Source organism: Oratosquilla oratoria, chromosome 35 (assembly GCF_046742065.1).
Source record: "Oratosquilla oratoria isolate Oo_2021 chromosome 35, ASM4674206v1, whole genome shotgun sequence".
NCBI classification, from domain to species: Eukaryota; Metazoa; Arthropoda; class Malacostraca; order Stomatopoda; family Squillidae; genus Oratosquilla; species Oratosquilla oratoria.
Genome location: NC_134811.1, coordinates 8831767 through 8857686, shown reverse-complemented (window position 1 = coordinate 8857686; position 25920 = coordinate 8831767). Strand labels below are relative to the sequence as shown.

General features: G+C 45.0%; 1 protein-coding gene across 11 annotated transcripts in view; it reads left to right on the top strand.

Moving 5' to 3' along the window:
* gw (trinucleotide repeat containing adaptor protein gawky) overlaps positions 1 to 24533 on the top strand; it is an 88712-nt gene extending 64179 nt beyond the window's left edge. For 9 of the 11 annotated variants that reach the window (XM_076173887.1, XM_076173889.1, XM_076173888.1 and 6 more), the window contains 6 exons: positions 5358 to 5524; positions 6864 to 7029; positions 7122 to 7342; positions 7463 to 7796; positions 7976 to 8095; positions 8186 to 24533. In XM_076173887.1, coding sequence (XP_076030002.1) covers positions 5358 to 5524; positions 6864 to 7029; positions 7122 to 7342; positions 7463 to 7796; positions 7976 to 8095; positions 8186 to 8572 — 1395 coding nt within the window. In that variant the 3' untranslated portion in view covers positions 8573 to 24533. The remainder of the gene's footprint in view (positions 1 to 5357; positions 5525 to 6863; positions 7030 to 7121; positions 7343 to 7462; positions 7797 to 7975; positions 8096 to 8185) is intronic. The other 2 variants (XR_012965747.1, XM_076173892.1) reach the window with 2 other exon arrangements.
* The last annotated feature ends 1387 nt before the right edge of the window (positions 24534 to 25920 follow it).

The following is a 25920-nucleotide window of genomic DNA, read 5'->3' as shown; positions in this document are numbered from 1 at the left end:
ACCCACCACCACTACCACCACCACCCACCACCACTACCACCACCCACCACAACTACCACCACCACCCATTACAACTACCACCACCACCCACTACAACTACCACCACTTGCCACAACTACCACCACCACTTGCCACAGCTACCACCACTTGCCACAGCTACCACCACTTGCCACAGCTACCACCACTTGCCACAGCTACCACCACTTACCACAACTACCACCACCACCACATGCCACAACTACCACCACCACTTGCCACAACTACCACCACCACCACTTGCCACAACTACCACCACCACCACTTGCCACAACTACCACCACCACCACTTGCCACAACTACCACCACCACCACTTGCCACAACTACCACCACCACCACTTGCCACAACTACCACCACCACCACTTGCCACAACTACCACCACCACCACTTGCCACAACTACCACCAACACCACTTGCCACAACTACCACCACTTGCCACAACTACCACCACCACTTGCCACAACTACCCTCACTTGCCACAACTACCACCCTCACTTGCCACAACTGCCACCACCACTTGCCACAACTGTCACCACCACTTGCCACAACTGCCACCACCACTTGCCACAACCACCACCACCACTTGCCACAACCACCACCACCACTTGCCACAACTACCACCACCACGTGCCACAACTTGCCACAACTACCACCACTTGCCACAACTTGCCACAACTACCACCACCACTTGCCACAACTTGCCACAACTACCACCACCACTTGCCACAACTACCACCACTTGCCACAACTACCACCACTTGCCACAACTACCACCACCACTTGCCACAACTACCACCACCACTTGCCACAACTACCACCACTTGCCACAACTACCACCACCACTTGCCACAACTACCACCACCACTTGCCACAACTACCACCACCACTTGCCACAACTACCACCACCACTTGCCACAACTACCACCACCACTTGCCACAACTACTACCACCACTTGCCACAACTACCACCACCACTTGCCACAACTACCACCACCACTTGCCACAACTACCACCACCACTTGCCACAACTACCACCACTTGCCACAACTACCACCACTTGCCACAACTACCACCACCACTTGCCACAACTACCACCACTTGCCACAACTACCACCACCACTTGCCACAACTACCACCACCACTTGCCACAACTACCACCACTTGCCACAACTACCACCACCACTTGCCACAACTACCACCACCACTTGTCACAACTACCACCACCACTTGCCACAACTACCACCACCACTTGCCACAACTACCACCACCACTTGCCACAACTACCACCACTTGCCACAACTACCACCACCACTTGCCACAACTACCACCACTTGCCACAACTACCACCACTTGCCACAACTACCACCACCACTTGCCACAACTACCACCACCACTTGCCACAACTACCACCACTTGCCACAACTACCACCACCACTTGCCACAACTACCACCACCACTTGCCACAACTACCATCACCACTTGCCACAACTACCACCACCACTTGCCACAACTACCACCACCACTTGCCACAACTACCACCACCACCACTTGCAACAACTACCACCACCACCACTTGCCACAACTACCACCACCACTTGCCACAACTACCACCACCACTTGCCACAACTACCACCACTTGCCACAACTACCACCACTTGCCACAACTACCACCACTTGCCACAACTACCACCACCACTTGCCACAACTACCACCACCACCACCACTTGCCACAACTACCACCACCACTTGCCACAACTACTACCACCACTTGCCACAACTACTACCACCACTTGCCACAACTACTACCACCACTTGCCACAACTACTACCACCACCACTTGCCACAACTACTACCACCACCACTTGCCACAACTACTACCACCACCACTTGCCACAACTACTACCACCACCACTTGCCACAACTACTACCACCACCACTTGCCACAACTACTACCACCACCACTTGCCACAACTACTACCACCACCACTTGCCACAACTACTACCACCACTTGCCACAACTACTACCACCACCACTTGCCACAACTACTACCACCACCACTTGCCACAACTACTACCACCACCACTTGCCACAACTACTACCACCACTTGCCACAACTACTACCACCACCACTTGCCACAACTACTACCACCACCACTTGCCACAACTACTACCACCACCACTTGCCACAACTACTACCACCACCACTTGCCACAACTACTACCACCACCACTTGCCACAACTACTACCACCACCACTTGCCACAACTACTACCACCACCACTTGCCACAACTACTACCACCACCACTTGCCACAACTACTACCACCACCACTTGCCACAACTACTACCACCACCACTTGCCACAACTACTACCACCACCACTTGCCACAACTACTACCACCACCACTTGCCACAACTACTACCACCACCACTTGCCACAACTACTACCACCACCACTTGCCACAACTACTACCACCACTTGCCACAACTACTACCACCACCACTTGCCACAACTACTACCACCACCACTTGCCACAACTACTACTACCACCACCACTTGCCACAACTACTACTACCACCACCACTTGCCACAACTACTACTACCACCACCACTTGCCACAACTTCTACCACCACTTGCCACAAAGTTCTACCACCACTTGCCACAAAGTTCTACCACCACTTGCCACAAACTTCTACCACCATTTGCCACATTTTCTACCACCACTTGCCACATTTTCTACCACTTGCCACAACTACCACCACCACTTGTCACAACTACCACCACCACTTGTCACAACTACCACCACCACTTGCCACATTTTCTACCACTTGCCACAACTATCACCACCTACTATAACCACCACTACCACCACCCACTATAACCACCACTACCACCACCCACTATAACCACCCACTACCACCACCCACTACCACCACCCACTATAACCACCACTACCACCACCCACTATAACCACCACTACCACCACCCACTATAACCACCACTACCACCACCCACTATAACCACCACTACCACCACTCACTATAACCACCACTACCACCGCTCACTATAACCACCACTACCACCGCTCACTATAACCACCACTACCACCACCCACTATAACCACCACCCACTATAACCACCACTACCACCACCCACTATAACCACCACTACCACCACCCACTATAACCACCACTACCACCACCCACTATAACCACCACCACCACCCACTATAACCACCACCACCCACTATAACCACTACCACCACCCACTATAATCACCACTACCACCACCCACTATAACCACCACTACCACCATCCCACTATAACCACCACTACCACCATCCCACTATAACCACCACTACCACCACCCACTATAACCACCACCACCCACTATAACCACCACTACCACCACCCACTATAACCACCAATACCACCACCCACTATAACCACCACTACCACCACCCACTATAACCACCACTACCACCACCCACTATAACCACCACTACCACCACCCACTATAACCACCACTACCACCACCCACTATAACCACCACTACCACCACCCACTATAACCACCACTACCACCACCCACTATAACCACCACTACAACCTCTACTACCTACAACAACAACCACCACCAACTCAGTGCCTTTGTCAGCACACTTAATCACGAACCAAACTATATATGGATATATATGTATAAACAACTAGAGAAGACTCGCTAGCTGTACATAAAAATGCCATGAAAATTCACCTTTCTTTTGGGTGTTTACATTTTAGACGCATTGGTCCATTCCGGCCCTGGCAGACCAATCCTATGTCAAGCACTGTGTGTGTAGATGCGTATGTATATATGCGTGTGTGTGGGGGTGTATATACAGTCAAACCTCACATAATGAGTGATTCTCTTTACTAGCGACATTTTGCTTAATGAGTGATGTTTCGTGCCAGACGTGAAGTTTCCTATCTTCCCAGCTAATGAGGAGCATCTCCTTGTGACTTGTGGCAAGCTCGTTCCCATGTGCTTCTCGGCCACTGTTGCCACGGCTTGAATTTTTCTATTAGATCTTGAATTTTTTACTTCAGCCTTGGAGTCTTGGAAGTTCTTTCCTTAAAATCCAGTAAATTTTATATTTTCAAGTGACTCAGCTGATGAGTACATAAAAAGATGTCCAGCATTACACCCATTGCAAATTCAGTTATAAAACCATGATTATCTATTATTTTGGACTATTCTAATATTATTTTCTTGTATGGCATTTCCGTGTAGTAAATGGCACCTTTTCGAGTTATGCCCATTTTCTTTCTAGCCAATTATACGTAACCATGTTTGTCACGGGATTCTTTGCCAATCAACATTTATCCTGAGGGGCTGTGACTCCCACCTATAGTTTGAACACTGGCTATGATGCTAGGTTATGCATGTGTGGAATTGGGTAGGCTTTTATAGCTGAGAGTGAAGAGGAATCTACCTTAGTGGAAGATTCTCCTCCTTCACCTCAATAATCATTCCCCCCTGTCTCTGTTTCCCTTCCTCCCTTGCCCTAGGAGCTCCTGCAACATTGTATTTTTTATTTGGGGCATTAATCATTTAAATTTTTTTAGATATTACAAATTATTTTTGGGTATTTGTTCTTAAGCATGGGACATATTATTGTATTTTACATTGATTTCCATGGGATTTTTTTTTTTTTTTTTTTTTTTTTTTTTTTTTTTTTTTTTTTTTTTTGTGCTTAACTATTGTTTCACATGAGTACAATTCGGGAACGAATTATGCTCGTTAATCAAGGTTTCACTGTGTATGTGTATATGAATATATCACACAACCCACAGTTGAAGTAAAAACTTGGGAGAATGTTTAACATTTATATATTGGCTACCAGCTGTAGCCCTCCTCAGGAAAGTACAAGATAATAGAAGTGGTAGGATATGTATACTCTTGACATAAAGAGGGGAATGAAATAAGAACATGAACAGATTACAAGATGGGCCAGATGACTTCACTTAAGGTAGGGTTGCAGGGTCAAGCATGGGATTGGTTGGGGGGTCAGGAGGGTGAAAGTTACTGACAAAGTGACTCACTGCTAACTGAAAAAAAATACATAATATATATATATTGTGTGTGTGTGTATATGCATATATATATATATACATATGTGTATGTGTAATGTAAATATATATAATACACACTATGTATACATGTGTATATATGTATATGTATGTGTGTGCATTTATATATATGTATTTTATATATATACACACACACACATTTTTATATAAATTTATATATACTTACCTGTTTATATTTTCCCTCCCATAGTTGACCCTTCATCAACAACAAGGAAGTCGTCTGAATCAGTGGAAGCTCCCCTCCGTGGATCATGAGGAAACTAGTGCTGATTTTGTGCGTGCACCAGGGGGCAAACCATCTTTGCCTCAATCTCATACCTCTCCAAACATTACACCATTGCTGACAGGATCTAACAGGTCAGAACTTTATATTGTCAGCAGTGCTATGAAAGAAATGCAAGTGATTGTGTTAAAATGTAGATGTTAATGTGCTAATTTACATGGGTGATCGTGGATTTACATACATATACCAAGGGCTTTTCCCCAGTACAATGGAGGTAGCCAAAGTTAAAAGGCATAATTCCACTCCCACTTGTTTCATCCCAATTAGTGTGTTATATGTACCTTATTATAGTTTACTAATCATAGATTTGATATACAGGTATGTATATTAGATTTATTAGTATATTATAATAAGGTAGCTATATACATAGCTAAATACCTTTTCCCCTTTATAAAGGGGATGACCAAGCACACTGTTCCTGCACCTGTCAAAACACATCACCCCTCCTATCTTTTCCACCACATGGATGTCAATTATTGCACTTCACCACATTGCTCGTTATATCCATCTATTTAACACATACCATACTTTTTCTCTTCTTCTTCTTTTTTTTCTCCTCAGTGACCAAGACATCAACTTGATGAAAAGGTTCTCATTGTTGGCTTCTTAGTATGTAAAATTAAGTTTAGAGGCATCAATGAAGCAGTTCCTAACATGTTATTCATTTACCACAATTTTGCATTTGACAAAACTGACAATGGTTACCTCCTTTTTCTTGATGTATATGAAAAAAATGAGTGAAAAAAGACTAACAAAACGAATGTGGAAAGTAGAAGTGGTTGGATTGAATTTAGGGGAAGACTTGAGAATGGGATTGATGGGTGAAGGAAGCATTGGATGCAAGAGGAGTTTCAATTGATAAGGGAGGCTTAAGTGGAGGGTGGTTATAGATGGATGAGGAAATAGCATGGACTGAAAAAATGGATTTATAAAATATTTTGTAAATTATTGGAGTGAATGAGGAGGGAGGGTACAAGTGGTGGGGCTCTGCTGCAGAAGTATTGTCTTGCTGTGTTGCCACTGACCTGAGCAACATGGCGGGAGACAGGTGCTAAGGTGGGACAAGGAGTGATTGGTTGTTTGAAGATAGGTGTGTTTGGACTTGGTCAACCTCACAAAGGGGAGTGCCCTTTTTTTGTATATGTATGTATATATTCCTTTGGGAACTGTTCTTTGAGCTTGTTTATTCATTCTTCTCATGTTCTTTCATGTATGTGGGGGAAAAAATATTTATTTCACACAACACATGTACCCAGATTCCCATGCATGCTTGATATGAATGTATAGTAAGACTGTTGAACTGCTTTCTGTAGAAGGCAGATGCTTTGGAGTTGGTCCACATTAGTTTATTTGGTTATTTTTAGTTTAATACTGAAGCAGGGTTTTAGGCAATAGGTTTTCCTTTATCTGCAGCACCTGGTCACTGACACGCAGCTCAGACACCAGTTGGCCCGACTCCAGCACTAACGAAGGAGGAGCAGAAAAGGTCGAGTCACAGTGGCCCTCTTCAACCCACACCAACACTGCAGGCTCATATGGTTTGGACATTAAGCCTTTTGAACCTGGCAAACCATGGATGGTTAGTTAATGCTTTTTCTACATAGTTCTTCTCAGATTTTTGTGTAATACAGACGCACATTATGAACCATAAATTTCTAACCTTTTTCACAGATGAAAAATATTGAGGATGATCCTACCATCACTCCTGGTTCAGTTGCACGCTCTCCTTTGTCCTTGGGTGTAAAGGACTCTGAACTACTTACTTCTATTGGCAAAACTTCCACAGCAAATTCTGTGTCTGACATGAATGCCCCTATGCCTTCCCTTAATCTCTCCTCATCAACTTGGAGTTTCAACCCAGGCCCAGGCCAGCCATCTAGCAACTCCCCAAGGTAGGGAACCTTTTGTGTGTCTGCATTTGGTGTTAAACCCCCTTTACTTGAACCTTAAACTTAGAGGACATTGAATTGGAATGCAGTTTGTACTAACTGCATGTATTGGATATCTTTCAGTGACAGTAAGCTGAGTAGTGGCAATAACAGCAGCAGTAGCAGCACCAAAGGTGGTACGTCTTGGGGTGAAAACAGTCAAGGTGGGGCCAGCTCCAATTTGGCTTCTGAGCTGTGGGGAGCCCCTGGTCACAAATCCCGTGGGCCTCCTCCAGGTATGGGAGGAGGTAGCAGTGGTAACAAGCTGAGCCGAGATTCATGGGGGCTGGGGCGATCCACCTCTTGGGCAGGGGATCAGCGAAACCCACCCAATAGTGCCTTACACTCGGCCAGCTCTGGGTCCTGGTCCAACCCGGTGCCCTCAACATGGCTCATCCTCAAGAACCTCACACCTCAGGTAGGCAGACAGGTTGATGGCTGACCCAAGGTACATAAACCTGGAAGTTTGTCTTTTGAGAGAGGCTTAAGTATTTGAAAGCGCTGTAGTTTTTTTTCCGTTAGTGTATATTTGTGAAAGTGCTGGTAGCTCCCCCAACATTTGAGTATCACTGAGTGTATTTAAAATGATTTTGGCAGATTGATGGTTCTACCCTGAAAACTCTGTGCATGCAACATGGTCCCCTGGTCAACTTCCACCTGTCCCTCAACCATGGCATTGCTTTGGTCAAATACACCACAAGGGAGGAAGCAGCAAAGGTATGTTCTTGCCATTGCTTTATAAATGTTCCTGTATGTCTAATACTTTTTGTTTTATAGCAGTACTCCTAATGCCATTTTATATCTTAGGCCCAAGGAAACTTGAACAACTGTCTGTTGGGCAACACCACAATTCTGGCAGAGTTTGCCAGTGATGGGGATGTGCAGCAGTTCCTTGGTCAGGTGAGTCACCAAGGAGGCCAGGGGGCACCACCAACACCTTCTGCAGGAGCACCAGCCAATGCTTGGGGAGGAACCTCAGGCCGAGGCTCCACACCCACTTCCCAGTCTGTCTCCAGCTCCAAGGTGGAAGCATGGGGGAATGGGGCAAGTACCTCTAACCTTTGGGGTTCTACTCCTAATGGGGGAACATCCCTGTGGGGTGGAGCCAATTTAGAGGTTGACCAGCATCGTGCTACCCCATCCTCTCTCAAGCCTTACCTTCCTGATGGGCTGCTTGCCTCAGAGTCCATTTAAAGGTTCTTCTTGTTCATGTGGGGACAAACACGTCCTCACTCTGATCTCTCCTGGTGTGTCCAATGGAGCAGCCCTTGAGTGTACAGCAGCCCTGGGTGCACACACAGGTGCACAGTGAAGCAGTTATGACGAAGTTACTCAAGAAGCTACAGCAGGAGCAGTAGCCGCTAGGCCCTGCACTGCACAGGGTAAGCTCACAAAAACATTCACTCCAAACACTGTCGTCGTCGTCTTGCTGGTCCACACATGTATATACTGATATACACAAGCCCATTGTAGAAGACACAATGCCTTAAAAGACTAATTTAGCTTAAATAGCTTAAAGCACACAACACAAATGAATCAATCATGTATATGCTCTATATGGCCTTTTGGACCACCATGGAGCTAAAATAGTTCATGTGCTGTGACTTATATACAAAGTTTATTGACACGCTAATGTTGATGACCATAATTTTATTTGAAATAAAGGTGCAAGCATGACTGAGGCTTGGGATGACCTGCCTGCGCTTATGCCAATTCTCAGTCTCACTACTGGTCCTACTTTTAAATGCCAATATTATCTAAGTCTGTTCTTACCATTAATCAAGTCTTTATTAATATAATAACAAAGGGAATTACCTATGTAGACTCCTTCAGTGAAGAATGCTGATGTACCATGTACCAAAAGATAAACATTTAAGTTTATTTAGTTAGTTTTAAGTGAAGATATTAGGTGGTAAGTTGTAGGTTAAGGCACCATTGACTTTATAGTAATGTTTACAGAATCGTTCAGTGATAGCACTCCTCTGTGTGATATTTCCTATATAAATGATTATATATACTATAAATGTGCTTAAATAAGTATCTCAAGACAAGTTCCACCAAGAACTCTGTTACATATAAGGTTTTCATCTGTGAGATCTGCTCATACGTACAATTGGAGCTATTCAGGACTCCCTAATTATTATTATTATTATTATTATTATTATTATAATTATAATTATTATTCCTCAGTCTAGTGATGACAGGCTAGGATGGAGTTTCCCTTGGGCAAAGTAGTTGCATTCCCTCAAATATTTGGAGTCCACGCTTCTTACCCTGTGGCCAGAGACCCAGGGATTGCCTCCATCCCATCCAATTGAGCCTAGACCTTTTGTTGCTCTCCTCTTGGGTCCTAGGCACCCCTCTCCCTCCCCATTCCCTTCTTGCCTCCTTTCCCTGCCCATCCCTCCCATTCTTTTTGCCTTCAACTTCACCCAACCCTTCACCCTTGTCCTTCCTTTCATCTCTACGCTCCTTCTCCTCCCTCTATCTCATCCTCTACCCCTCTTTGACCCCCCCCCCTCCCAACCTCCCTCCCACCTTATACTTTATACCTGCCTTGTCCTACTGCTGCTCCGTGTTAGCCTCTTCCTTTTCTGCTGTTGCTGCTTTGGCTACTGTTGCTGCTGCCTCCCTTTCCCCACAGTGCACCTGTCACCAGTGCCTGTTGACTGCATCCCATGACTGGAGGTAAAGCAAACATTTCAAGGTTAAAAACGGAACCAGTTTAAATAATAGTAATAATGAAATAACCCTCCAGTTTTATGCCTGAGGAGAGACAATGATATAGTGCAGGTTGGCATGGGCAGATTGGTGGTGAGTGCATTGTGGTTTGAGCAAGTGAGGCTTGTTGGTAGTAGTCCCAGCCAGTTGAGACTGCAATAGCTTCCATATGAGCAGCAGCAGCAGCAGCAGCTTGAGCAGCTGGTGGCACAGGTGCCCCCACCATGTGAATAGTAGTAGTCAACAGCAGGTGTATTATTACTATTACTATGATGATAATGGTCAGGTTGATGATGATGACAAACAAAAGGTGCTGCCAGTAATCAATCCTGTGACGTTGTCATCGTTGTGTGAGACTTAAACCTTAGGTCCAGTCCACTCTATCATAATGTTATTACTATTAATTCTCTTCGTCGCTCAGCTTTACTCCCTATTTTTTATCCCCAAGTAAAAAATGCACAAAAAATATAAAAAAAAATAACAAAAAAAAAAAGAGAAGTGATGATTGTAACTTGTTGTCATTTGTTTTATGAACTCAAGTCATGATGTAGTATTTTTCCTTATCCAGTATTTTGTACAGATTTTTTTTTCTTTTCTCTTTTCTCTCTCTCATTATTATTATTATTATTATATATTTTTTTTATTATTATTTTTCTCTCTTTCTTTGAAAAGGAGTATAAATAAAGTGCCACCATAATTTGTTTTGGAAGAGGATATATTGTAAATGACAGATTTCTTATATGTGTCTGGTTATTAATGTAAGCTTAGCCTATAGGTCTGCTAGTGATAACTTGGAGCCATATCAATACTGTAGCACTCAGAATAACTATCCAAACACAATGAAGAATCAAGCAGTTCTGCCAAAAATCTTAGACTAAGCATATTCAATCTATAATAAATGATGACGATGCTTTGGCGTGTCACAGTGACAAGTTGTGATGCACGTCATGTTTGTCAATGGTTCACTTCCAGCTTTGTGAAGGTCATGATGATATTTGTTGTTTATCATTAGGCCTGATATCAACATTGTTTTGCTGTGTGATTGACCAAACATGTTTAGTTGTTAGTGATACATGTAGTCTGGGTTGGGTTTTGTGTAGTGCTAAGGCTAGAAGATTACGGACCCAGTGGGGCGTTGGGTGGGGTGGATGGAGGAGGTTTCAAAGGTCTTGTGCAACATAACCACCACACATTTGTTTGGCTTTATCTCCTTGGTAATAGTGGCAAGTCCTGTACCAAGCAAGTCACAGCGCTATATCTACTTACGTATTTAGAGTTACTGATATATTACTGTTGGTATATTTTTTAAGGATGCCATGGCAACCATGCCCAAGGTATTCTTGCATGGTTGGCCCCTCCCACCCTCCCTCTCCTATATATTTTATTTTTGGCTAATTATTCAACATGGTGGTGGTCATGATGATGATGCAGACGATGGTGTTGCAAAGCTTGATATTATTCTTTCCAAAGCACCTTTCCCCTTTGCCTCCTCCATCCTCCTGCGGCTCCATGTTGCCCGGTGCCTCCACTTATGCTTGTGGAAGCTCAGAGGTGGTGTAAGAGTACTTCTTCCACTTTCATCAACATTGTCACAGGGCTCCATAGCATGCTTCCCTCTCAGTCATACCAGGATTGTCATTATTATTTTAATTGTTATGGTTATTGTTGTTATACTTTACATGGTTCTTTGTCGCCACCCTATAGGATTCCCATTTATTAGTATTAGCTGCTTTGCTCCCCTTGCCCACCCAACCCTGCCCTCATTGTAAGTGTAGGGTGGCGACCACTACTCTAGTATGTATATCAAGTGTTTTGTGGTTATGGTCAATGCTTCCTTCAGGCAATCTCATTAATGTCCTTAAACTGTACAAAGGTGTAGTGTCGTAGTCTTTATAGGAGTAGGAGCAACAGCAGCAACTACACAAGGCACCAGCTACTACCACATGTGAGGGATGGAAGCAAGTTGATGGGGCCAAGTGTATCTATGTAAACCATTTCATTGTTGTAGGATTACTACAATATGATTTTGGATCTGTGGATCTCCCCAAGAACATGGCTTCGGGGGATGTTGATATCATCGTTAGTGAGATTTTTTTTTTTTTTTTTTTTTTTTTTTTTTATCCACATAACCATTAATTTTCAGTTTTCCCCCCTGCATTTAATATGTTGATACAGTGGTGTGCTGTATCCCACCTCTGGGCCCGAGCTTCTTGTGCAAGTGATTCTTCCAACAACAACACCTTTATTATTAGTTCATAATTATAATTATTAATATTATTGTAATTACTTAGCCAGTCGAGATACTCGCCTTCTCACCCTGTGTTACTTGTGTACAAGAACCAAACTGATGATTTTGTGGTTAGATCCATTACTTATTATTGATGGCTATTAATAACTGTGTTTACAGTTTGTACAAGGTGATGATAAGGGTGCCACCATTGCACATATTGCTGGGAGGAGAGGGAGATGACGAAGAAAGGGTCGCTGCTTGTTTATAGAGTAGTAAAGGACTGTAGGCCGCTATGCCTCAGCTTTGCGGATTGATGATGTGATTATTTTGTTTGTTGGTTTTGTCTTGCAATGGGCAGGACATGTCCTTTCATGGTGATGGAGGTTGTGTCCATGACGATGATGATAATGATGCTGTTGTAGTGTTGAACAAGTTGGCGGCCTCGTTGTTGTGTGCTTGGATGGGACAAATGTCCCTCGCCTTCCTCTTTGGTAGTGTTTCAGCGTCGCTAATTGTAGGTATTAGCTTTATTTTAGTGTGTATGTATGTATGTATGGATATGAGTATTTGTGTATATGTAAGTATATATATATATGTATAGATACATGTGTGTATGCATAAATATATGCATATGTATATATGCATACATATCTATATGTACATATATACCTATATATATATGTATATTTATATATATAATATATATAAAATGTGTGTCTGTAGTCACCCATAGTATACTTTGTTTTCAATTTTTTTCTAACTTTTAATAGGTTTGTAAGATTAAAATGCGATGGAAGAGTAGGTTGGCTTGTTGTATATCTCAGGAACCTCGAGACCGTCAAGTTGGATCCACATCATTGTTATCAGATACTAAGTTGATGGTGAGGAGAATAGGGTTCTATATTTCGGGTAGGGTTGTGATGGCAGTGGTGGGAAGGGATGGTGTGATGATGGTGATGTGGATTCAGCAGGTGTTGTTGACTATCTATGCAGGGCCCATGACTTCTTCGTGCCCAGCTCATTCATTGTACTACTTTGATATTAGGGAGCCTAACAGTGCATTCGGTGAAATGTAGCTATAAGATTAAATGTTCTTTAGTTGGTAAAAAAATCCTCTCCTGCATTTATTCTCATCATTTCTGTGCAATATCAAAGTTGTTGAAGGTAATCTGATGCATAAATTGATGCACACAAGCATACAAATATAATGCTAAACATCATAACATGCATACTTTGTACACACATCCACGTCACACATTTTTTATACACAAAATGAGCGAGGGGTGTTGTAGGTTTATGTATCTGGACAATCGTGCTGCACCACCGTTCTCTTGTTCTCGCTCTTATACTTCCGCTTTTGCTGTTGTTGTTGTTGTGGTAGCCGTAGTATTATTAATAAGTGCTCCTGCCCCTGTCGTGTCTGACACTGTTGTGGCTGCCATAGTGGAAGACTCAAGTTTTCCAAGAGATTGAGCAACAGAAGCAATGACGACAGTGGCACCAGCAAACACAACAAAAGCAGCAGCAGCAGCAGAAGCAGTAGAAGCAGCAACAATAGCAGCTCTGCGCATTGCCTTATATTATGATTATTATTCATTCATTCCTCTGCAGACTACAAGCTGTGTTGTCATCTGTATTTACAATTCAAGTGTATTTACCGTCCTAGCCAGCAAGGTCTTCACAGCGCCACCCACCACACATACACAGAACCCCCAGGCTGGATCACCTGCTGCTTGTCTTGCCTCACCAACACTCAATCCCTCTCTGCCCCTTCCCTTCCTCCTTATATACATGTATGTATATATTTGTATGTGTGTGTATATGCATATGTGTTGATACACCATATATATATATATATATATATATATATATATATATATATGTGTGTGTGTGTGTGTGTGTGTGTGTTACATGTATTTACGTGTATATATATATATGCATGTACTTATGTATGTGCATATATATATACCAAGGGCTTTTTCCCCTGTACATGTATATATGTGTGTGTGTGTTTATGCATATGTGTAGATATACATACTTTTTTCTCCAGTTAAATCCTTTGAAAATCTTTGAAAACCTCTAATCTGTAACTATTTGCATTCATTGTAGATCCTCCTATATGTACAACTTTAGTTTTCAATGGCTTCATTGTTATGAATAAGCACAAGTATGTGTGCAAGCTTGCCAGATGTGTTGTGTGACAAGTCAGCACAAGGGGCAGTACAGTGGGACTTCGCCTGTGTGGTATGTGGTGTCGTGTGAGCACAACAAGCTGCTGTGTTTGGTGCTATGCGTCATGATGATTCGCCCAATCTTTGACCTGGACCAAAGCCTCAAGGAACATGATTATGATGGTGGTGATGATTATGATAAGATGAGGATGATGATGAGGTAGATTGTGATGGCGATTGTGATGATGGTGCAGTCTGCTAATTATATTCTCTTGCAATGTGTTACCACTCATGTCCTGCAGTTGCACAATACACTGACTTGTCTTTCCTACCTCTGTGTGGGGCCTCAGGCAACAACGTGTTTCCCATGTCTCCACTGTTCGTCAGATTGCAATGTGTCAAGCTTAACATTGCCCCCACCCTACCCTGCCCTGTCTTGATTCTATAACCTTGTACCATTGACAGCCCTGTTGATGACTTATTGGCTTCCCACTTCACTTGAACCTGTATAACTTGTCTTTGTATGATTATATTGACCTGCTCCAATCCAGCCTGTGCCTGTAAACCCATATGCCTGCACGAACCATCTCTGCATGGCCTGTCCGTGAATGACTGTGTTATATGAACCTAGGGCTTCCCTATGGTCGGTGCTGGCCTACTAAAGGCACATTCCTACCCTTCCACCCCCCACCCACACCTATTTACTCCCCAGTGAAGTGTAACTGACCCCACTGTATGGGTGTATCCTGATGTTTTGCTAGCACAAGATACAGCCACTGAAATGAGCATTGGGTTCCGATTCCTGTTGGTTGGGAGGGTGCAACTGCTTTGGACTTTTGTTTCTTTGTGTTTGTGGTGGTAGCAAAATGTGTGGACACGCCCAAACTGTCGCTCAAAAAGACCCCTTGACACCCACACCCCTGTAGATCTTGTACCTCTCTTGCCATGCTTGACACGAGGACTATGCATGAGGAAGACGAACACGGCTGTGGTTGTATTGGCTGGTCCTCAATGGGCAGCACCAGAATTTTCATGCTGCAAGAGTGGTTGCCTGGGTGGCATTGCAGCATTGCGTGCGGCAAGAATAAGTTTGCCTGGCGATGGCGGTGATGACATGTAAATGGACAAATGTGATGGGGCTGCGCTTTCCGGGTGGGGCAGCAGCAGTACCAGCAACTCTTGACTGTGATAGGAACTGCTTATCCACACCAAACAAGGCTATGCGTTAGTAAAGCACATAATCATTGTCAGTGTTGCTACTGCTGCTGTTGCCTGAGCCTCATGACAATACTTGGGACGATAAAATGCCGCAAGATGATTATTTTAATGATGCCCTGCCCAGCATTGCAGTCCCCTCGTAAAGAGCTGGGGGACCCCTCTCCACCCTACTTCATATGAAGTTCTTAGTCAGGAACTGCTGCGGCCTTTGAAAAAAAAATAATAAAGTTTTGAAAAATATATAGAAAAAAACATAAAACTTAAAAAAAAAAAAAAATCCGTTGGCAGGCAGCTGGCGAGAGGTCCTCAAGCTGTGATTATAATTTTTAACTCTTGATGTCGAGGTTGTGATGTGCAGACTTCAAGTGTGATATTCTTCTCTCTGGTCAGACACAAGGGCTGCCCCATCATTGCTAAGTGCAACGTACATGTGCCTTGCGTGCGATGACGATAAGGTGGCGTCAAAACAACTCATCAGGGAGCGCCTTGATGTAGAAGAGGTCTTGATGATGAACTACAAGCCACCATATGTTTCCATGGCACAGTAAAACAAATATGACTACAATGGAGCCTCTGCTTTGTGGCTCTCAGCTGCTGCTGCTCTAGCTTGCCTAGCTGCTGACATTTGCACATTGCAGTCTTGCAATATTGGTAGTGAGGTCATGTTAGTAGTGAATTATATATCAAATTTGTGTTGTGATCACATAAATGTAAGCATTTTGCTGTCTGCACCTACAGTACATGCTCCTACTCTAGTAAACAATAACATGGAATAGGCACTTATGCGCACGTGTGCACATGAACTGTATACACATTTGGCAGAAGCACACAATGGGGCATATATGTATTACAATGCACACATATTTGCACAGCATTCGTGCATGCTTACACTTCTTTTGCTCAGCATACTTGCATACATGCCAACATTCTGTTACCTATGTCACGCAAATACCCTACTTTGATATGGTAAAACACTGAGATATGTACACACACACACTCTCTGGCTTGCTGATGTAGTGGTGTCAAAATGACCTACTAACTCAGCATTCCCTGCCCAGGACTGAAAAGCATTAAAACACTGCAGGTTAGCACCTGCTCCATTGGGCAAGGAGTTTGTGTGTGTGTGAGATAGAGAGGAGTCATGTCATTACCTATACATTTGGCAATACATGTGCTCTTTGCTCTCATCCTGAAAGGCAATGGCTGTCAATCATGAACTCAACATATGATCCAAGACGATTGTGAAATGCACATACACACTCGCACTCAGTTTCATTCTCCTCCCTCTCCTCTTGGTCATTCTCCAATGATTGTCACACTCACACCACAGCCACAACTACACTACTGTAACCACTGTAACCAGTACCACTACAACTACCACAAACAGGTTCTTACTAATGTACACACCTAGAAAGTTGTGAGATCAGTACTTGTTAATGGGTGAAGAAGCAGTAAAAGGAAGGTAGCAGCAGGAGATAGCTGGGCAATGTCAATGGTGGGGTACAAGACACACTGGTTGTGCTCTACTTACTGTGTTCATGGGGGTGGGGATCACAAGCAGGGCTAGGCAGCACTCAGGCTGGAGTGTGGATGAAGCCGATCTCAGGGATGTGATGGTGCCCTTCACATCAGGACTTGTTGGAGAGGGATGGGATTAGGGGTAGATGGTTAAGTTTTGAAGTGTGGAGCTGTTGCCTTCTCAAGCCTGCTACTCCTAACATTGCCACTGCGCCTTCCTTGAGCTCTTCTGGTTATGATTAGATCAAGAGTTAACTGCTATAAAGTTGTGCTTTTGTCTGATGGGATACACATTCTAGCATGTCCTTATGTTACTTAACTGGAGACTTGAGTTGAATCAACATTTTCCTTAAATGAGAGTGCTAGTTTTGCTACTGATCATTGGCCATATTGCCATGGTAGCAAGTTCACCACAATGTGTATAGTATGTACATTACCATTTCACCACATGCACCAAGCTACTTGACAGCCATACCGCCAGCTCAACTGTCGTATCATTTTTACTTTTCACTCAGTGTGTAGACTCATGCCAGTTCTTAAAAAGCCCCACTGGTGCAATCACTCCACAGTGGGGACTAAGAATTCACCACTCCCCCACCTTGTTCCTTAACAGTAGTTAATCCCCACCCCTGTACGCGTGCGCATGGACACACACCTACAAACACATGGGCATAGGCTCACACACCACCACCACTACTGGCCTGGTTGTACCACTGCCTCACATGGTCGCTGCAGAAGCACTGCTGTGGCACCATCTGTTGATTGGGCAGCAAGCAGCAGCGGCAGCAGGAAAGGACAAGGCATTGGACTTCCATGACTCTAAGGTGATTCCTGTTGTAAAAGTGTCGCGATGATGATTCCAAAGATCCTCGGAGTTCCAGTTATTGTATTGAGTGATAAACTTGTATTATGATTTCTGTACCTGACCATGTACAAGTCAAGATATTCTTATAATATTTGCTCTATAGAATAAATTATAGGTAGAGGTGAATTCCATAGAAAGTGTACTACTACTTTACTACTACTGTGTAACTACCGCTGTTCTTATTTTACTATCACAGTTCACTCCCCACTATCACTATTCTTGGTTCATTACCACAGTTCTTGCTAAGCTACTCCTGGCTACTTTCGTTCTTTTTGCTTCACTGTCGTTGTTTAAGTTTGGTAACTGTTACATTAGTTCCATTTCAGTTGCATCTTTGGTCGTGTTGCTGCTTCTGCTGCTATTTTTACTTTGCCAACATCTGTTATTCTTACCATAATTACTATATCAACTCGCAACATTTTCTTCCACATTGCTGCTGCTAAATTTATTGTCTCTTCTACTTGTATTATTACTGCTACTCTTGCTACTATAACTTGAAATGCTGATATTTCAGTGGAAGCTAGTTTCCCATTTGCAGGATCCATCACCACAGGAGCTATTGTTTCCTACAACTGCTACACCCATTTCCTCCACCACTAGTCACAATTACAAACACCAATACTGCAGACCCCTCCAATTAACATGACCATTTAAATCTGCAAATATTATTTGCATCATTAATGAATACTGTGCCCTCCACATTCAATAAATCCTATCACTTCCAGCAAAAAACAGACTGTTTCCTCTGGAATCATGAAACTTTCGTCTATAAAGAAAAAAAGTTTCCATGACCACCACTTCCTCTGCCTCTACCACAATGACCACTTCCTCCACTACCACCACCACCTCCATTAAACATTTACTCCTTTAATATTCAACCACTTAACCCCCATCAGTACTTTTATTTCTTGTCACCACATTTACCTACCATTGCTTCTTTGGTGTTCAACTGTTCCTGCCTCATATCAGTATTTCTTTTTCCTCTGCTTCCTGTACCACAATTTCCTATAGTACACATGCTTCTCTTCCACTCTGTTACTATTCACAATGCTATTGATATTTTCTAAGCTACTACTTCCATTGTATGCTGCATCCACTTCAGTGATTGCCAAGAATTTTGCTCTTTTACTCTTGCTAACCTTTTAGATACAGAAGCCATCATCTCAAAATAATGATGAGGGCTTTTTAGTTGCTGCACCTCTGTGTTGTTGAATTAAAAAGAAGAAAAAAAAATAAGGTGAAAGAAGCAGGTTGTTGTTGTTGTCAGGGCGGCACCATCAGTATAGAAGACTCCTGATCTCATCTGTGTTACTGGCCACCCGAGATTCGTACCAGCAGTGGGTCATTGTTATTGCTATGATCTTGCGCTTATACCAATAGGATAAAGGTTTTATTATTGGTGCAGGGTTTAACCCTGGGCCTTTTTATATTTTTTCATCCTCATAATTATTTATTACTACTACTACTACTACTACTACTACAACATCATCTAGAGTGTTTAAGGCAGATGTTCATTGGAGTGCAAGCATTGGAAGTACCCGTTAAGAGGGTAACCCATTAGGATAATATGTGAGGTCAAAGTATAGTTTGAGTGTTAAATGGGGAAAGGGCTGACAAACTAGCAGGTCAGTTTGTGGCAGGGGTAGTGGTCAGAGGAGTCTGTTTTCTGCACCTTGCATTGTTCTATTCCTCGTGGGTATGGTAATGTTTGCAGCATGTTCTGTCTTGATGCTGTGATGGCAATCAGGAGGGTTCATGCAGTAAAGCTGTGCCCACTGTGGATATTGTGCTTGTGTGTCAAAATGGTTCTCCCCTATGTGCCTGCTCCTGTTTCACCTGTTCCTGCTGCAGATAAAAATGGGTTCTTCTCGTTGTGGGTTTCCAGGTCTGCCTCCTGATGCTGCCTCAACCTGTGATAGTGTGTGGACGCCTGGCTCCTCTTCTATAGTCTTCGCCTCCAATATCTTTACTGCTTTTGTTTTTCCCCGTACGAGGAGTTTCGTTTTCACTTCGTCTTGATCACATGACTGTTTAGTCTCACCCGGGTGTCCTCCATGAAATGCTCAGCGACAGTAATGATGATGATGACGAACCATCAGAATTTGTAGTGTTATTTTGCATTTGATGTGTCACGATGATTCCAAAGCTCCGAATAACCCTTTGGTGCCATTTTCTTCAACAACTGGTAATAGGGGTATGACTGCGTCTCTGTATCTGGTGCCAAATTACATGCTAGTAGTTATTGAGATACTAATGATTGTTATAGTCTAGGCTTTAGCTCGATAATTCTAATAATAATGACCGGTTTTCATGGCCACGTGAAAGATAATATGGGGATAACGAGTGACAACCCAATAGGCTGTGTTGATGTCAGATGTCACCAATTTTATTCTTATTCCAGTGTACACATTGTCAAGGATTGCTTCACACACTACAGCCAGTGTTACACTAGCATTGCTGATGATTCCATTGGTATGTGCTAGAGAGGGCATAATAATTACAGTATATATAAGTGATGCATATCGCCCAGCAGTAGGAGCAGGAGTAGTTTTCACTTTCCTGCCGTGACGTGAGATTGCAAGAACAGGTCGAAAGCGTTACGGCAAAGGTGGTTGTTGTTGTTGATGTTGTTGTTGTTGTTGTTGTTGTAGAGAATTCCAGGTAGGGAGCTGCAAGGCAGCTTAGGGGCAAGAGGGTGGCCATGTTTGCTGCCCTGCTTGCCTACTACTGGCATTCCCAATTCTGGTGGAACCTAAGCACAGTAGTGCTGGCCTATGTCACCAGTAGGACTAACCCTTCCTCTTCCATGGTACACTGTAGATTTTGTCAGGGTAGAACCAGATGAATTTATTGGGTAGTTCAGATATATACCCTGGCCTGAATCAAAATCCGATTCACCAGTATCTTGTTCACGCCAGAGTCCACCTGTTCCTTTGCTGGTAATTGTCATGATGAAGTTCCTACAGTGTATCGCCGTTGTAGTAAAGGGTTCAGTCCTGTTGCTGGAAACTTGCCCGACAGTTTGTTGTGGCAGCAGCCTGCAAGCACTAGAAGTGTTGGGTCAAAGTCACTTCGGTGGCTTGCCTGCAGCTGGCAACACATGGCCAGAGCGTTCCCTGCCTGTTGGGTCCACCTTGAGAGAGGCGGAATCGTGGGCTGATCCGTTGCTCTCATGTCTTGGCTATACAGGGAGTCTTTCTGTCTGTCGTTTGTCTGTTTGTCCATCTATGTCCAGCCAGGGTGGTCTTCTGGGCTTAGAAATTATAATGGACAGCAAGCAGTATAAAATGTGGAAGAGACCAACCCAGATTGGCTGTGTACATTGCCATGGTGTAGGTGCACAGCAACCACTGCACCTATTTATGCCCTGTATGGTTGTTGCCGCCAGTATTCATGTGAGGTGAATAACCAATTGCTCATCCATGTAGATTGTGTTCAAGTCTGGTCTAAGCTCTTTTACAACAGGGATTTATCTTAGTGGTTTTAGAAGCGGCCCGTAGCTACGTCCAGGGAGGGATGGTACATCAACTAGGGCTGCTGCTGCTGTTGCTGCCAAAGGACCTGTGCTGTGGCTGTGGTTAGTGGTTGAGCAGAAGATCGGTCAGCATTGGCTGCAGCTTGACTACTGGCAACAGGGCAGCTGAAGGGGTGGCGGCTGCAGTGTGGCAATGCTCTCTCGAGGCTTTCAACGGGGTATATCGTGTAAAAGAGCTTATTAGTACTTTGTCTCTCTACTTGTGCAGTGGTGGCATCCTATTGCACTCCTTTTAATTTTAGGTACTTGTATTATAGAGTTACTATAAAAAGAAAAGTCATAAAAATGTACTTGCTAGTGTGAGGGGATGGTTTGCTCAGGGTTACCGCACTTACTTCTCTACCACATGTGATGATGATGATGGTGATGAATATGATTACGATGATGAAAATGATGTGAGAGGCGGCTGGCTGGCAGCACGCAGTACGTGTGTCGTCACACCCCCTATCCCCCCCCCCCCTACCCTCCTTAACCTAGTCTTCCTGGCCAATTGACCCTGGTGCCGTTGCGCCATTCCCTAGTCCTTCCCTGAGCCTGGGGTTGCCATCTTAGCTTCCTAGGTTGGGCCTTTTTCTAGTACCTCATTCAAAAGAACAAACCGGGTCACAAAGTACTCGTCCCTTTCGGTGTACTATCACCCACAAGTCCACAAACCACCTCTCCCCTTTTCCCCTCTCGTTTCATTGTACACAAATGGGAACTTCCCACTCACTATTACCACCACCACCAGCAGCCTTTGGCCCATGTTAACCATATCACAACCCGTCCCTTGCCTCTCACCGTCCTGCTCTTTTGGCTTCTGGTGCCGTGTTGAGTAAGCAGGAATGGTGCAGCCATGTTGTTGCCAAGGTCTGGAGCTGGACCTTGCTCGGCACCAGTGAGCTTTTTCTAGTCTCGAGGCGTCACATGGTCTTCGGCCATGCCTATCCTTCTCCAGTAGCCCTCAATCACACCCCCATCTCTCCCCCTTCCCTGCCTCCCCACCTCCATCCATCCAGCAGCAGCAGAGGATTCATAGGAGTGCGATCGTTGGGGCTGTGGTCACCTTACAGCTGATGCTGCTGCTGCCGCTGCTGGACAGGATGGGTCAGTTGCAGGTGTGGTAGCCCCCCTCCCCTCCCAAAAGGAAGCTCCCTCCCCTCCCTTCTTTCCCTTCCTCTCTTCCTTCCCTCCCTCCCCTCCCTTCCTATTTTCCCTTCCCTCCCTCTCTTCCTTCAGAGCCTTTCAACCATGTGCCCCATCCGCTTACCACCACCCTGGAGACTCGCGTCGTCTTTTTCGCTCCTGCCCCTCGCCTGGAGCAGCTGCAGCAGCTATAGCCGCAGCCGCAGCTAGGACAGGTGCTCCTCTTGTGCCTCTGTTGTGTGTTCAGTGGCCCCCAGCCTCCCGCCCTGTATGCAACTAATCCCCATTTGAATTGTGACGGGCTGGGGACCCGGCCCAAAGATTGCGTTAGTGATGACATCAACCTTGTGGGGAGGAGCGCCTTGACACCGCGGGTCCTGCCAGCTTGCCTTCCCGACCTTGATACCTGCGTGCTGCCGCCTTCCTACTTCGGTCTAGCCGACCTCCCTCCTTCCCTTGCCTCTAATGTAGCAATGAAGCCACGAGCAATAAGCAAGTGCAGGTGTGTGCACCGTGTCCTCTTCAGCCTACTGGCCCTAGGGCAGCACATCGCTAGCCCTACTGGCCTGAAATGTGTCATAGGCCTGACGCTGCTACAGCAGTAGTATCGGCCCGGGGGCTGCATTCCCGCAAGGCCGAGCTGAGGACATGGTGCCATCGTTTGGACGAGTTGGAGTAGCCCTGGTGTGCTGAGGAGGAGTCACCTGCAACAACCATGGCGGGGCCACTTCCAGATATCACCCACCACTCCATCCGTCGTCCCCCTGCATGTCCCACCGCCTCTGCTGCCGTCGCCAGTCAGCGCTCGAAGTATCAAAACACAGGCTGTTGTCCCTCCAGCCCTGTCAGTGCTCCTCCTCCTCCGCCTCCTCCTCTCCCACAACATAGGGCAACTGCCGTTGCCGTTGCCGCCGCTGCCGCCCTCGTGGACTTCGTGCGTGCGCGCGCACACACACATACATGTACACACACACACACACACACACACACACACACACACACACACACACACACACACACACACACACACGTACATTCATTCATACGATATCACTTGCACACACACACAATGTGCACCCGCACCCATACAACCCCGGCAGCTAGAGCACCAGGATCCCGTTGGAATCGCTACGAAGAATCAAGTTCTTTGCATTCTGACAGTGCTAACCCCCCCCCCTCCCCTGCCCTAACTCATGGGGGCAAGAGTCCTAAGTGCACAATACGACGAGAAAGCGCCGGGTGTGCAGTGGACAGTTGGCAGTTCCAGCAGCGGCAGCAGTAGCACGCTGCTTTTTTTTTTTTTTTTTTTATGTATTTTTTTCTTGGGGGGGGGGTCTTCCAGTGCTTGTGTCAAGGATGTAGGCACATGTGACTCAAGGAAGAATGACCCATGTGTGACCCTGCAGCATAGCAGAACCAGTGTATTGCTATTGCTGCCGGGGTGTAGTCCTGCTAGGCCTGCCACAATGTCCTTATGAACCGAACCACCTACTACCGCCCACTCGAGACGAAGCCTCCACCAGTGAAGAGGAGGGAAAGGAGGAGGAGGAGGAGGAGGAGAACGAGAAGAGGGAGTAGTAGGAGGTGGAGGTGGAGGAGGATGATAGCATTGCAGCCCCGCCCTTGAAACGGTCCTTACGCATATCCTCCCAGCTGGTCAGTGTGCTTGGACAGGTCAGCACTGCTGCTTTTTAACCTGATTATTATTTATACAGGCTTTCTTGTAATTGATGTTCCAATATGCATAAATAAATTTGGTCTCAGTGTTTACACCTGCGATTCTTTCATTTAACTGAAACCTTCAAAACTACCTGAACGATTGGGAAATAATTCGGTGATGAGAGATGTTGACATGGGAAAGTGGAAATTGGGCTGGTGATATGGACTATTGGTTAGAACAAACATACGAGAATAATGGAATAATAAAAATAAAAAGACAAGTTTGATCAATGGAGACTGAACGTCAGCACAACATTCCTATATACGGAATTTTATGTGCTCCCAGAGGAATAGTTTCTCACATAGAGATAGAAATATAAAAGGTTAGATAAACTTTATTCAATGACCACCCAACCCTGCTATGTCTGCATGGACTGGAGGCTGGCGATGACCCAGTAATGTAGTTGCACTTACGCGTCCCCCGACCCCAACGTACTTAATGGAGGTGAGTATGTGTAAGTACAAGTTAATACAGTAGTAGTCGAAAAGAAGACTCCCTTTAATTTAAAACATAAATATGCACTGAATGGTCCAATGGTTGCGGCGCTTGGCTGAAGGCCATAAAGCTTGTAAACCAATCTAATGGAGTGCATGGCGTATATCCTTGCATGATCAGGGCGAGGCTAATGCGGGAGTAGAATCTGTGCAAACCCCCCCCCCCCCTCCCTCCAAAGGGGCCCGCCTTTCCGCGGCTGGAAAATAAGCAAGGAGCGACCTGGGTACTATAGACTTGGTGAATACCAAGCTATACCCGGACCTTGCAAACCAAAATCCCAAAACTTCTTTCCGACACCACCCCTTGCAAATTTGCTCACCCGTGTGCTTCATACGGTCTCTTAGTACTGATACCCAGCCCCCAACCTTTTCCCAACCCTACGACTACTCGCTCGCTCGCTCTCTCTCTCTCTCTTTTTGTTATTATTAACTACTGTGGGAGCCCAGGAAGCCCATAGTCACGAACCGCACACACGGCGACACAGAATTGGTCAATTGGTGTTGGGACCAAAGTGGCAGAGCTAATCTGTAGTTGTCCACAGCATCCCTCTTCAGGCGCCACTGCTCACTTCAGAAGGGGAAGGGACCAAAAAAGGAGCCCTAATTATAGCCCAACTCAAATCGCCCCGACTGGAGAACCACCTACCCCACCCATTGGGGTCACCCCTAATTGCGGTTAAGACCAAGAAAGTGCAACAAATAAATTGGAGAGCAGCAGTTCTCCCAAAACCAAGAAGCTTCCCTTCCCCGTTGCTTCTCAACAACATAGCGATGAGGCCTCTTCCCACACTTTGAACATACATAAATTAAAAACCCAAAGATTGCCTTCCCGCCCCATCAACTGGAGGTGGCAGCCGTTCCCGCCTCAATCGTGGCGGAACAACTTGAGAACCACGACAGTCTGCAGCTTCAGCTATACCATTGCTAGATATAGCTTTTCCAGAA